Raw genomic sequence first — 14716 nt, 5'->3', positions numbered from 1 at the left:
CCAGTTCCATGCATAAAAAAAATATTGAGTTACCATAGCAACGAACGATAACTCATTAGAAGTGTCAGTGTGAAGTTTGAGGTCAAAAAAGTGAATCATAGTTACGCAATAAATTAAAAGAAAGAAGATGTCCACCGAAATTGTGAAAATCGAAAAATTGGAGTATCAAGTCATCATCAAGTACCTGTATTTAAAAGGGTTGAGAGGTAAGCAAATTTACGAAGATATGCTTAATACCCTTGGTGATCAATGTCCTTCGTATGCGACCGTGAAAAATTGGACTGCAAGATTCAAAAAAGGTAAATTTTCCATTGAAGATGATGACCGATCGGGAAGGCCAGTTTCTGTGTCAGCCCCCGAAAATATCGATGCAGTTCATGACATGATTTTATCAGACCCTCGAATTGGGCTAAAACGGATATCCGAAGCACTGAATATTTCATACGAACGCGTTCATCCTAAAGTTCACGTCAATTCGAATATGAGAAAAACTGCTGCAAAATGGATCCCCAAATATTTGAATGTTGACCAAAGGCGTGCAAGGGTAGAAGCATCGCGTTCTATCTGTGCTCGATTTGAAAACGATGTAGACTTTTTAAACCGAATCGTTACTATGGATGAGACTTGGGTACATTTCTACGATCCAGAAACAAAGCAACAATCGATGGAATGCCGACACTCTGGTTCTCCACGGCCTAAAAAGTTTCGTGTCCAAGAATTTGCTGAAAAAGTTCTTGCTTCAGTTTTTTGGGACTGCCATGGACTAATCATGATGGATTTTTTGGATAAGGGTAGAACAATATCATTACTGAACACTCTACGGAAAAAATTAAAGAGAAAAGACAAAGAAAGCTATCCAAAGGTGTTTTATTTTTGCACACACATCTTATGTTGCCATGCAAAAAATTCGTGATATAGGGTTTGAATTACTAGAACACCCCCTTATTCACCAGATTTGGCTCCATCCGACTATCATCTCTTTCCTCAACTGAAAAAAAGTTTAAAAGGTCGTAAGTTTTCTTGCAACGAGGAGGTAATAAAAGCTGTGGAGGTATGGTTTGCAGAGCAAGAAGAAACATTTTTTTTGAAGGTCTAGCTAGAGATGTTGCAGGTCCTCTGTAATAAATGTATCCAATTAAGAGGAGAATATGTTGAGTAATAAAATATTTTGGATTTGAAATTTTGATTGGTTCTATAGAAGGCTAAGAATTTTTCAATATATCCTCGTAAACCTACAAAAAATTGTTGTGATTAATTCCTTAATACAGGGTGTTTTGTATAACTTCCTGGACAATTATACTGAGGGGGTGGATCTGGGTTCCACACACAAAATACCCATTTTCGTGTATATGATGCCTCAAAAATCCTTTGATTTAAACCAACATTTAAAGCAACTGCGTTCAGATAGATGCTGCATGAGACTTTCATATAAAACATGTAGGTATCTCTAAATATTCCTACAATTACTGGACGAGTTCAAAAGTGTCCTCGAGTCAAAAACAAGCATTGGCTAAAAATCAAAACAAAACGTTTACGCTCTTTTTTGCTCTTTTTGTCATCTTCATTTCGAAGTTCCCCTACACAGTGGAACAATATTCATTCGCGACGAAACAAATTCATTAATTGCAGAATTAATCATACAACTAATTTCACGACTCCGGAACGTGTACCAAATTCGCGTCAGATTCTGAAAGGGGCAAGTTAAATAATTTTCTGTCGTTCGTATCTGGAAGTTTTAATTGCCTCCGTCTGGTGTACACTGGTTTTATAAGAGCAGTACAATTGCTCCTGACGTATCGTTGTTTCTGGATTTATTTTCGAAATAATTGAACGAGATGTAGCAGTGGCACCTATAATAAGCTCACGCGGACGTGGGAGAAGTCAGTGGCGCGTGTAGGTATAATTCGCAATTCGCACGAGGCAGATCTGCCTCGTATTGTGAACTGATTAATTATGAGGGGGCTTATTTGTTTGTTGCCGAAGTAACTGGGCTTTATCTGAATTCATCAGAGAATTCTATTGTGATAGAGATACACTTGTGACGCTTGATGAATTCCTATGAAGTGTAAATAATGCGGATTAATCTATACAGGGTGTCTGTAAACAAATACGAAGGACTTAGGAAGATGATTCCTCGATGGAAATAAGCAGGGGTAGTTCCTATAGATTTTTTTCGAAATCGACCTCCCTTCCAAGATACATCCTTTGAAAGGCGATGAAGAGTTGACAGTTTTTAATTTTTTTTACGGGTTCTAGAAAACACTGAGTCATTTAACTATACATAATATGAAGCACTAGGTAGATGTTACTCACACAATTTTTTTAGATCTCATAACTGTATTATTAGAGGTTGAAAATGTCAACTTTTTATGTTTTTCGCTCAAATATTGTTTTCGTGGTATAGATTTTCGAAAATCATAAGGGGTTGTTATTTTCAACCCTCAATAATGGAGTTATGAGATCTAAAAAAAATGTGTGAGTAACATCTGTTTAGTGCTTCATATTATGAATAGTTTTATGACTCAGTGTTTTTTAGAACCCGTAAAAAAAATTAAGAGCTATCAACTCGTCATCGCCTTCCAAAGGCTGTATCTTGGAAGGCAGGTCGATTTCGAAAAAAAATTATAGGAACTACCCCTGCTTATTTTCATCGAGGAATTATCTCCCTAAATCCTTCTCTTTTGTTGACAGACACCCTGGAGATCTACATGGTACCTAAAAAATGTTCTGGAGTAAATGGAACTTCCACACGTTGTTCAGGAATGCTATTTGATGACTGTCAAGTTTTTCAACCTTTTGCTCACTTGACTAGTTCAAGTTGTCTGAGTGGTGACATACGATTAGAATATTCAATAATCCATTGAGAAATGGGGTGAGTGTAAGTGACACAACCAAAATCCTGGTAAGTCCGCCAGAAAGCCTTCAAACAGATATCAGCCTGGAGAATGAAACTCTAGAACAGGTCGAGCAGTTCAAATACTTGGGAAGCTTCATAAATACAAGAGCTAACCTGAACACGGAAATACACAACCGTATCAATTCAGCATCACCGGCATTCTGGAAGCTAAAGGACAGAGTGTTTCAATATTACGACCTCAATCTGAAGACCAAGACAGCTGTCTACACAGTAGTGGTCCTCCCAACGCTGAACTCTCTACAGGCGACATATTAAATAGCTTGAACAAACGCAAAATCGTCATCTAAGACAAATGATGCACCTCAGATGGTTCCACAAAGTTTCAAATGCAGAAGTCTTGCAACGCGCGAGTTGTGTAACAATTGAGACTCAAGTAACGAGGACCCGACTCAGATGGAGCGGCCACATTCTGAGGATGCAAGACACAAGACTCCCCCAAAATACCTCTGTATGGCGAATTCACAGAGGGAGCTCGAAAACCAGGAGACCAATATAAGCGGTTTAAGGATATACTGCATCAATCCCCAAAATCAGTTAATGCCAATCATAACTGGGAACAACTAGCGTTAGACAGATCACAGTGGAGTCTTTGGTCCACAGTTATAATGGAAACTCGAGAAGAATACAGTGACGCCCAGATCTGGTTGGTGACTATCCATGCCCAGAGTGTGGAAGGATCTGTAGGTCACGGTTGGGTCTCTGCAGTCACAGGAGGGCACACAGTCGCAATTAGACCTAAGAAATTATAAGTCTGTTATTACCTTTATCTATTTTTTTTTGTCTTTTTTCTTATTCTGTCTTTTTGTAGATTTATTCCCGGTAACAGGATTCAACAATGATGATGATGAGTGTAAGTGTGATTTACCGGTTTTGTTGACAAAATGGCCTAGTTTATTTTTTGATATCGTTTTCAATCTATTCGAAAATTCATGAGAAACATCTAAACTAACCTAATCTGCGATGAAATGAGGTCAGTTCATTTCAAATTGACGTTAGAATTTTCGATCACAGAAATCCACAATTTACTTATAGCGATCGCAGCGCCTCACTCATTTTCCCCATTTTCAGGGACAATTCTTTAGTACTGTAGAGTTTCGACCTAAATATCATAGAATTTAAAAATTGTTGTATGCCCATGAGATGTTACATCAATTAGATAGATCGCGGTCATTTGATGCATCGACGATGGTTAATTAGTTTTCAGGTATACATCTGTTTAATGTCAATCAACAGATTAATCCACCCGGATATCCGTTTCGATATCAAGTGCTACAAATTAACACCGTTCAGCGACGAAATGAAATTTTAATCGTTCGGCCAAAATCGTCCCTCGACATCGGAAATTCACGCTCCTCTTCACTAACTAGCAATATAGAATATAAATTGAGTCAAAGTGAAATTTCCAATAACCGCAGGGGCGGGGACGGTGGCAGCTTGAGGTGCCCCGCCAACCCCTTCGGCGGGGTTGTCAGTCTGCGTTTTATGCGATTTATCGATGGTTTTCCCCGCTGCAAAGGAAAGATAATACGGGCTTAATGGCTTATGAATTTTTCCCCAAGGAGAATATGCGCGAAATGAATCCTGTGTCGCGTTGTTTTGATATAAGTCTTGCTTCGACGGTATTTTCCAATATGGAAATTTTGATGTGGGAGTCAATTTTTCCAAGAATATGGAGATATCTTCTCTACCGGGAGCTTGGGAAGTTTGTATCTGCACACAAAGTGTCGTTCGACTATTTTATAATTCATTTTTACGAAATGAAACACACCTCGATGTATCGAGAATGTAAATATCCACCCAGAATGAAACGATTACTTTGTAATGCCCTCCATTGTTCAGTGCCCTCTTTCTGGCTGCTACAGCTCCTCAAATTCTTCGAAAATTTTCCCTAGAACTGACTTATAACCCAAAATACTGATCCTACAAAAAATCTTCGAGTTAAATATCTTGCACAGAAATCATAGTACCGTTCGGTCTTGAGGAAGTTTTAACTGACCCCCATCTTTTTGGGAATCTTTCGAAGGTCAACTTTCGAGTAGTTTTTCTTCCAGAAAAATTATCGTAGATCTGTATGTGATGAATATTCTGCAAGAGCAACTCTTCTAGTAATAAATCTGAGTATTTCATCCATTTCGGCACAACCGTTCGGTCTTGAGGAAGTTTTAACTGACCCCATCTTTTTGGGAATTTTTCGAAGGTCAACTTTCAAGTGAAATGTCTTTCAGGAAAATTACGTACATCTGAACGTCATACATTCTTTGAAAGACCAATTCTTCTAGTAGTCTGCTGGGACTACCACCTTTGGACCTTGCAGTTACACAGGTGGCCATGAAGACAGCTCTTAGAGTTTGGGAACAGGGACAATGGCGCGATAGAGGACTATTCAGGGGGCATGCGAGGGCTCTCAAGATGGTGAGGGATGCCAACGCATCTCTTCTCCATAGAGGGGACCGCGCGGGCACCAGCCTCTATTTTGCCGAACCCTACAGGGTAATTGTCCCTGACAGAGACCTTTGGTCTACACCAAACAGGCTTCTTGAGCCCGAAGGTCCCACTTGGTTCACCGATGGCTCTGTGATGGCCACAGGGACTGGAGTGGGTATTGTGGGACCTCGTTTCAATCTATCCATCCCCCTAGGGAAGGACTGTTCCATAGTGCAGGCGGAACTGTATGCTGTTCTAGCCTGCACACTGGAGAATATCCGCAGAGGGTACTCCGGGAAACACATCTATATTTGCTGTGACAGTCAGGGAACCCTGAAATCCCTTTCTGAGGAAAGGGTTAACTCACACCTAGTAAAGGAATGCAGAGAGGCTCTGCGGGGGCTGGGTTCTGATAACATTGTGAAAGTTATCTGGTGCCCGGCTCACGCAGGACTTCCGGGGAACGAGAGGGCAGACAGACTTGCAAAGCAGGGAGCCCGCTCAGCTTTTGTAGGTCCGGGACCGGCGCTGCCTATCTGTCGTAAATCTGTCAAGAACTTCTTTAATAGTTGGCTGGACAGGAAATTTTCCTCTGGATGGAGCATGAGAAGTGGTCTCAGACAGTCGAGGCTTCTCATTGAGAGACCATCCTCTGTGCCTGAGGTCAAAAAACTCTTAGCTCTTGAGAGGAAACAACTGAGTCTAGTGACTGGAGCAATGACTGGCCATTTGTTTAACAAACACTTAAATAGAATGGGACTGACTAGCCGCACCCTGTGCCGCTGGTGCAGGAGCACGGAGGAAACGGTTGAACACATTTTGTTCTCCTGTATCAACCTTGAGGACTTAAGGATGACACATCTAGGAAATAGAACACCCACAGCTCCTATGGTGAGAGGGACACCTCTCTGTCGACTTGTGGCATTTTTGTCAGCATGTCACAGAGTGTAAGTCTCTCCAACTACAAGCGGACGAACAATGGGTCACGAGGCCTCAGTTCAGCCCGGTGGGGCACCGCACGTAGAAGAAGAAGAAGAAGAATTCTTCTAGTAATAAATCTGAGAATTTCATACATCTCGGCACAACTGTTCGGTCTTGAGGAAATTTTAACTGACCCCATCTCTTTGGGAATTTTACGAAGGTCAACTTTCGAGTAAAATATCTTCCAGGAAAATTATCGTAGATCTAAATGTGATGCATATTCTGAAAGAGCAACTCTTCTTGTGATAAATTTCGAGATTTCATCCATCTCGTCGCAACCGTTCGTTCTTGAGGAAATTTCAACTGACCCCCCCTGAAGGTCAACTTTTGAGTCGCGTATCTTTCAGGAAAATCATCTTAGATTTGAATGTGATACATATTCTGAAAGAGCAACTCTCATAGTAATAAACTTGAGAATTAAATCCATCTCGGCACAACCGTTCGGTCTTGAGGAAGTTTTAACTGACCTTATCTTTTTGGAAATTTTCAAAGATCATTTTTAGAGTGGATTATATTTCAGGAAAATTATCGTAGATCTGAATGTGATACATATTCTGAAAGAGCAACTCTTCTAGTAATAAACCTGAGAATTATATCCATCTCGGCACAACCGTTCGGTCTTGACGAAGTTTTAACTGACCCCATCTTTTTGGAAATTTTCAAAGGTCATCTTTAGAGTCGCTTATCTTCCAGTAAAATTATCGTAGATCTGAATGTGATACATATTCTGAAAGAGCAACTTTTCTAGTAATGAACCTGAGAATTTCATCCATCTCGGCACAACCGTTCGGTCTTGAGGAAGTTTTAGCTGACCCCATCTTTCTGCGAAACCGTTCGCTCTTGACGAATTCTCAAGTGAAATTTGCAATTTTTGAAAAATGCTATTTCGAAGATGAAAATCTACACGAAAGGAGAAAGGTTCACGAAACTGCTTGAAATAGATTCAGAGTGTTCGAAAATCAATATTTTCCTACGAAATTTCCAAATATGTACCTAGCACTGTTTAGGAGAAAATAATTTTTTTGTTTTTCCACTTTTCATTTTCGAGTTGACTCCGAAGAGCTCTCTGGAGTGCAATTCTCTATTGAATCATCAACTGTTTGGTTTTCTAGAATCTTTCAAACAACTTCAATGCACTTCATATTCAAGGACACTAATAGAACCATCTGATGTTCAGACAGAATAGCAAATAGGTCATTTTAGGGGAGTCTAACCCCTGGCTCATTTTCGAACCGAAAAATCGAAGTTTCGAAATCGAGTTTTTGTACTAGGGTGAAAGCCTAGCTATCGCTTATCATATAACCGGAAATCCCAATTCGATCAGACGGATATAACAGGAAATATCGCAGATTGAAATTTGCAATTTTCGAAAAACGCAGAATTTGTTGAATAATCATATAATCTGTCAACACTGCTTCAAAATTCAGCCAATTGATTCAATTATTCCCGTCTAGCGACCCTAAAACATCTATTGGATAAAAAATGAATTGACTACTGGTACATGATTTGAGGCACATAAAAATCTGTGGTCTACAAGCATCAATCGTTCTCATTTTCTCTACTCTCCACAGTCCTACTGGAATGTCAATCATTCTTGAATGGACTATAATAGAGTTATAATAAAATTATTCTTTTCGATGAATATACCCTGTATGAAGCACGTGGAATTGAACCAAAAGAAAAATTCATAAAAACTCATTCGAAAAAAAAATGCTGATTGTGTGATAGCGAGAAGAGAAATTATGTCGAACAAAAGGCTGGAAAGAAGCACGACAATGGTCCCCCAACATCCTAGACGTCCGAAGAATGTCACGGACCACTCGTAATTCAAATATCTCACATTCATTTTTCCGAATTCGTCGGAGAACAGACGCGCAGGGTCGGATTAAATTTCTCTCCCGCGCTGCAAACGTGCTAACATGATTCGGCGCTCCTGGCTACATTAATGCACATTCTTCGCGACCCCTCGCGGAGGGGGCAAGGGGTGATTTGTGCCATTCCTCACGTGCCTCGCCTCAAATGTCGAGCTCCTAAAATTCCGGGTCATTTATATAGGGTTTAAAGGGGACGGACATTTTTGCTTAGGTGTAAGAAGGTCTATAAGGGGGAAAGTTTGGATTTTCTCGCGTTATTAGTTTCGGCGGTGACGTAAGATGACATTTGGGGATGTATGGGGGATGATTTGACGAGAAGGGAAAATACTGTAATGTGTGGTGAAACACCCAAGTTTTTCTTGGTCTTAAATCCTCAAGGGAAGAGGATTATATTGAAATCATTAGTTCGTTGTTGAAAAAAGAATCATACCTTCAATAATTCCTTCACAATCAAAACGTTTATTAATACAAAATTGTCGACATACATATTCTGAATTTCACTATAACAAGTGCAGATGTATATTGAATTAATATGACCAGTATACTAAGATGAAAAGCCAGAACTAAAATAAAGGAGTTTGGTTTTCTTACCACCCCAATTTTTGATGACAAAATCCTCTAGAAAATTTTCGTACACATTTGTATCAGAAGTTTAGAAAGATTTCTGTGCATTGCGTGAAAATTCCTCAAACCTTTCGATTTCCCAGTGCTTTTATTCCTGAAGTTTTAGAGTTATTCTTCATCGATGAATAAAATCCTGTCGTTTTAGAAAATGAGAAGGATCTTGTACAAAATGGCGAATGCGTGAGTTAAACCATTTCTAATAGTGAATACCAAAGAATATTATTCAGTTTTCTTTTCGGACACTTACGTCTGAGATATGCTGAATAAAAATTTTGATTTGGATTTCGATACCAACTGACAGAAGAGATTGAGGACAAAAGTGTAAAAAAAAGAATATGTAATACTTTCACCCATAAATAAAATTCGTCTAAATTATTCACGAATTTTTTCCACAGTAGGCATCACAATCTTCTAGTTCGAACATTCAAACAGTCGTCGTAAAAATGGGATGAAATAGGGTAACATTATAGCACTTTTTCAACATAACTAACATAAGCACTTTCAAGAAACTGCCTTGATTTTCTACATTTATATTTCACCTAAATTGCACGATAAAACAATTGTGATTCTCTCAAAAGTGACCTGATGCATCTAATCCAATGAACTTGGTAATGAATCATTCATTGTGCAGCCATTTGTTTATGTTTTATTTCGTTTTTGCGATGCCAGAGTCACCTTCCACAGTCCCGTACTTGAAATTCAATGAACTTCTAGGGGTTGGGTCACAGCCATCTTCGATATTTTATATAGACAATTTTTGGTTGAACGACTTACTGCCAATTCACAATAATGTTAATGGTTATGGTGATGTTAACGGTGAGCTACAATGTAAACGCTTAAATAATAATAAATAATAGAGCTACTACGATACTGTTCACATCAATGTTAATGTCAAGCGTAATGTTAATGATAATGATAAATATTTCTTGAATTTATTATTATTTAAGCGTTAACATCGTAGCTCACTTTTAACATTACCATTACCACTAACATCATTGTGAATTGGCAGTTATTTTGATGATTCGTTCAAAAAAACAGCCTCTCCTTTGAAAATACCCTGTATGTAGGACCTAATTCAAAAATTTATCATCAAATTCAAAAGAACAGATCCACATTTTTTCTTACTGTATCTGTATTCTCTATTACCACCCTCTAATTATATGGATTCACGCGATTTTCAAACTATTACAGGCGCACCCCCAAATCCAAGTTGGGTGCCTTGTCATAATCTTATTGAAGCAATTAGAAGACAGGTTGGAGACGGCAGTGAGGCAGCAAATTGGTAGCAAACGGTGTGGAATATAAGATATTGATATAAGCTCCGAATCCACGTTAGTCTTCAGACCTTATTGTTCGTATAAATATGCATAATGGATGATGAATTTTCCGCTTTGAATCTTCAGAACTTAAAAACACTTCGAACATTTTCATGAAGAATACGAAATAGGTCAGTTTTTATCTGGGAGGGTTCATTTTGAGATTACGAATTAGTGGGCCTGAGTTAATTCCTTTATGCCACCCTCGAGAATGTGATAAATTTGATGGGTTATCTACTACAAGAGGTATTTTACATGAAGGAGTTCTGGCAATTAAAAAGGCTTAGATTCAATAATCAGTTTCAACATCTCTGCACTTGGGATTTGTTCAAAACCGCACGACAAAATCTTCACCACTTCCAACAAATATCGAGGACCTCGGATACTAGGCATCCTGTTTTATTTGTTATGCTTTTCAGTGTACCCAAGAAGGGAGGAAAAATGCCATAATAGAGCTAGAAACATACAGACATAAAGCATCGTTATTTCATCCAATGTTTTAAAGACTAACCGAATTTTCTACTCGAAATCTCCTTTTGATATGTTCAGAATGTTATAGCAAAGGGTGCAAGACCATAAACAGAGAAATCCACTCCAACGTCTCACTGAAATAGATAAATAAAGAGCCTGGAAATGTGATAAATCCTTTCAGACCTTTCTAGGTGCTAGGCATCAGGAACAGCACCTCATAAAAGTTCCTCATCGATGAGAACGTGCCTCCAGTAGAAACATACGTTTCAACTTTTTTTTCCAGAAAAGAGATGGTAAAAGCCATATCCTGCTAGTTCGTCCGAACCACTGTACAAGTGATAATCAAACCAGGGCTATGATTCAGTATGGCAGATTAAACAGAGACTGTGAAATACTGTGGGTCTCTCATAAAGAATTTGTTTTAGCAGCTCTTGTTTAGATTGCACCTAAAAAACAATTTAAAATTTTCTCACCCATAGGTGAAATTTTTACTAAAGAAGAAAAGTTTTTTCTCCAGTGCACTCCTGGATCTGAAATCTGCACTCGACTGAAATAATACCAAATTTCTTTTACTCAACAACGAATATCCGCAATTTCAGCTAACGAGTAATATCCTTAGCCATCTCAATCATAATCTTCCCAATTTTTTCATTCGGCATAATCAGGATAGGAAATTTCCAACAGGAAATCGTCGAACCTCTTCCCCACACTCCACCATCCCTCAAATCTACCGGAATTAGCCTCGTGTCTCTCCCTACCAGTCGCGACGGCAAATTTGATTTTTATTCATCGGAAGTCTGAGGTGATTTGGGAGAAATGAAGTCTGCCCCCTGTCGAGGTACGCTCTTTATTTTAGAGGGTAGTTTTCGTGGAGGAGATCAGAGAGGGATGGCGGACATCCTCTGGAACTTTTTTAATCGCAACTAATTGAATATGGATGTTAGTCATGGAAGTTCCCGAATTTTGAGTGTAGAGAAATGAAGAGTTCAACGAATTAGTTAAGTTCAACTTACCGATATCTGAAGAACCACCCCATGTCCCTTGTTGAGCTTGACGGGCCAGTTTGCTGATAGCATCTACGTAGAGACGAGATGCTGCAGCAGCACCTGGAAAAAATGATAAATATTGGGTTAATTAATATTATACGAGGATAGATTGAAAAATTCTTAACCTACTATAGAACCAAACAAAATTTCAATGTCAATATATTTTATTACTCAACATATTCTCCTCTTGATTGTATACATTTATTACAGCGAACCTGGAACGTCTTTCAAAAAGAATGTTTCTTCTTGCTCTGTAAACCAGACCTCCACAGCTTTTATTACCTCCTCGCTGGATGAAAATTTACGACTTTTTTAACTTTTTTTCAGTTGAGGAAAGAGATGATAGTCGGATGGAGCCAAATCTGGTGGATAAGGGGGGCGTTCTAGTAATCCAAACCCTAAATCACGAATTTCTTGCATGGCAACATGAGATTTGTGTGCAGGGGCGTTGTCCTGCAAAAACAACACACCTTTGGATAGCTTTCCTCGTCTTTTCTCTTTAATTGTTTTCCGTAGAGTGGTCAGTAATGTCGAATAGTAATCTCCGGTTATTGTTCTACCCCTATCCAAAAAATCAATCATAATTACTCCATGGCAATCCCAAAAAAACTGAAGCAAGAACTTTTACAGCAGATTTTTGGACACGAAACTTCTTAGGTCTTGGAGAACCAGAGTGTAGCATTCCATCGATTGTTGCTTTATTTCTGGATCGTAGAAAGGACCCAAGTCTCATCCATAGTAACAATTCGGTTAAAGAAGTCTAAATCGTTTTCAAATCGAAGCACAGATCGAGCACAGATCGAACGCGATGCTTCTACCCTTGCAAGCTTTTGGTCAACATTCAAACATTTGGGGATCCATTTTGCAGCAATTTTTCTCATGTCCAAATTGACGTGAACTATATGATGAACGCGTTCGTATGAAATATTAAGTGCTTCAGATATCCGTTTCAGCCCAATTCGACGGTCTGATAAAATCATGTCATGAACTGCATCGATATTTTCGGGGACTGACACAGAAACTGACCTTTCCGATCGGTCATTATCTTCAATGAAAAATTTACCTCTTTTGAAGCTTGCAGTCTAATTTTTCACGGTCGCATACGAAGGATATTTATCACGAAACATATCTTCGTAAATCTGCTTGATTCTTAACCCTTTTACATACAGGTACTAAATGATGGCTCGATACTCCAAATTTTCTATTTTTAAATTTCGGTGGACATCTTCTTTCTTTTAATTTATTACGTAACCCCTTTTTTGACCTCTCAAACTTCACACTGACACTTCGTATGAGTTATTCTTCGTTGCTATGGTAACGCAAAAACTAGATATCAATACATCCTCGTATTCGATGATCTATTCAATTAAATTTCATTTAATTTGCCCATTCAAGATCTTTTTTGAATAAGGTTAGTGAATGCTTTGGAAAAACAGAAAGAATGAGCTAGAAGTGGTGGTATCTAGATGTACTAATCATTCCCAAATATTCTTTATCAGAAATCCCAAATCGTTAAGCATTTTTCTATGTGCATTGTTCATAGAATACCTCACCAAGGCCTATAATGGGCCATTCTGAAACAAGAAAGATGTAGTCGACTAAATAATCCAGAGGTTTTCATTTAACCCCATTCTGTGGGTTTTCCCCGAGCTTCTGAAGCACATAAGTGAAAAAGAGACTGGAAATATGAAACCGCACTAATCTGGGCGCATAATAGGCATCCATGTATAATTCTGTTTGAAATCTAATTTCCATTATGCAGTTATACCACAGAATTAAATTCTGAATGCGATATAGCTATCTGGAGAATAGGTAGATATAATTGCGCTGGAAAATGCTTTGTACCCAAAATGTACGGGTAGGTATATTGCGACTTTTATTATGAACAATTCAGTGAATACCAGAGAGGAAAAGAAATATTAATGTAGAATTTGACTGTGTGCTAACAATAAAACAAAAATTGATATTGTCGAGAGACTTTTGAAATGTTTGAGGTCAAACTAAATGATTTCGAAGTATTTGGAAATAGGTCAAGTTAAGTATCCTGTTTTTATTTGAATATTTCACAAAAATATGATCACTTTTAATGATAATATCATGCAATGTAATGTCAGGGAATAAAATTGGATTCATCGTTAAATTTTTAAGTGCATTTGGTAATTCACTTCCGAACTATCTATCGGACAAGCTGAAAGCTTCACTATTTGGAGGAAAAAACTGGGGAGACGGAAGAAAACAAGGAATACTGTAATTGGAAAGAATTTTAGTATCCAGCATCATTCAACTCCAACAAGAAAAGTCTTCTCCTTCAATAAATCAATAGATTGCGATGCAATTCACCCATGAGATATCCATATTTCCGTGGAACAAAGCAGGATACAAACTGAGATTGGCTTCCAGCGGATCATTATGTTGTTATAACCTCTTTCAAACTCGTCGTTAGCAAGATCAAAGCCGAAGAAATCGAAGAGTGAATGAATTCTGGAGCTAGCAAGTAAATGAGATTTCATTTGGGATCCTCCAATAGTTACACACCGAATGTATCGATTCTCGAAGGAAAACAGGATATAGTAGAGAAGTAATTAGACGCAGACAATGTTCAACTTGCACGAAGGAAAACACTCTCAAACTAACAATCTGAGAAGTAATTACCTGCAGATTTTTGTATCTGTGGGAATGGATTGAGATTTTAACTGAACCTACTTTATTGAAAGCTGTCAACAGAGAGCTATTTTTCGCTGGAGATAAGCCTTACTTTTATTGAGAGTTCTCGTAATGAAGGTTCATTAAATGAGGTTTCAGAAGTGAACTATTGTGAGGGAAGATGACAATAGATTATGAAATGTTTTCACGTGGAAAAATTTATGGAACATTCTGTTCTGGAATTCAATAGATCTAGGCTTGCCCCTTGAGGGGTGTTTGTAATATTTGATTAACTATACTCCATTCACATTTGTTTTAGCAGTCGGTTGGCCATGAAATAACTTTCTAGAGTTTTTGTAACTGGAACGGAGTAAGGTTGGCACTCATGAAATGTCGTTAATGTCATAACGCCGTTGCCAC

The 14716-nt window shown here is 38.4% G+C and overlaps 1 protein-coding gene across 2 annotated transcripts in view; it reads right to left on the bottom strand.

Moving 5' to 3' along the window:
* The window catches only part of LOC123310534 (GATA zinc finger domain-containing protein 14), a 193316-nt gene that overhangs the window by 76827 nt on the left and 101773 nt on the right, over positions 1–14716 (bottom strand). For both annotated transcript variants that reach the window (XM_044894044.1, XM_044894039.1), the window contains exon 4: positions 11621–11713. In XM_044894044.1, the coding sequence (XP_044749979.1) occupies positions 11621–11713 (93 nt within the window). The remainder of the gene's footprint in view (positions 1–11620; positions 11714–14716) is intronic.

Source organism: Coccinella septempunctata, chromosome 1 (genome assembly GCF_907165205.1).
Source record: "Coccinella septempunctata chromosome 1, icCocSept1.1, whole genome shotgun sequence".
Lineage (NCBI taxonomy): Eukaryota > Metazoa > Arthropoda > Insecta > Coleoptera > Coccinellidae > Coccinella > Coccinella septempunctata.
This window is presented reverse-complemented; position numbering and strand designations above follow the sequence as displayed.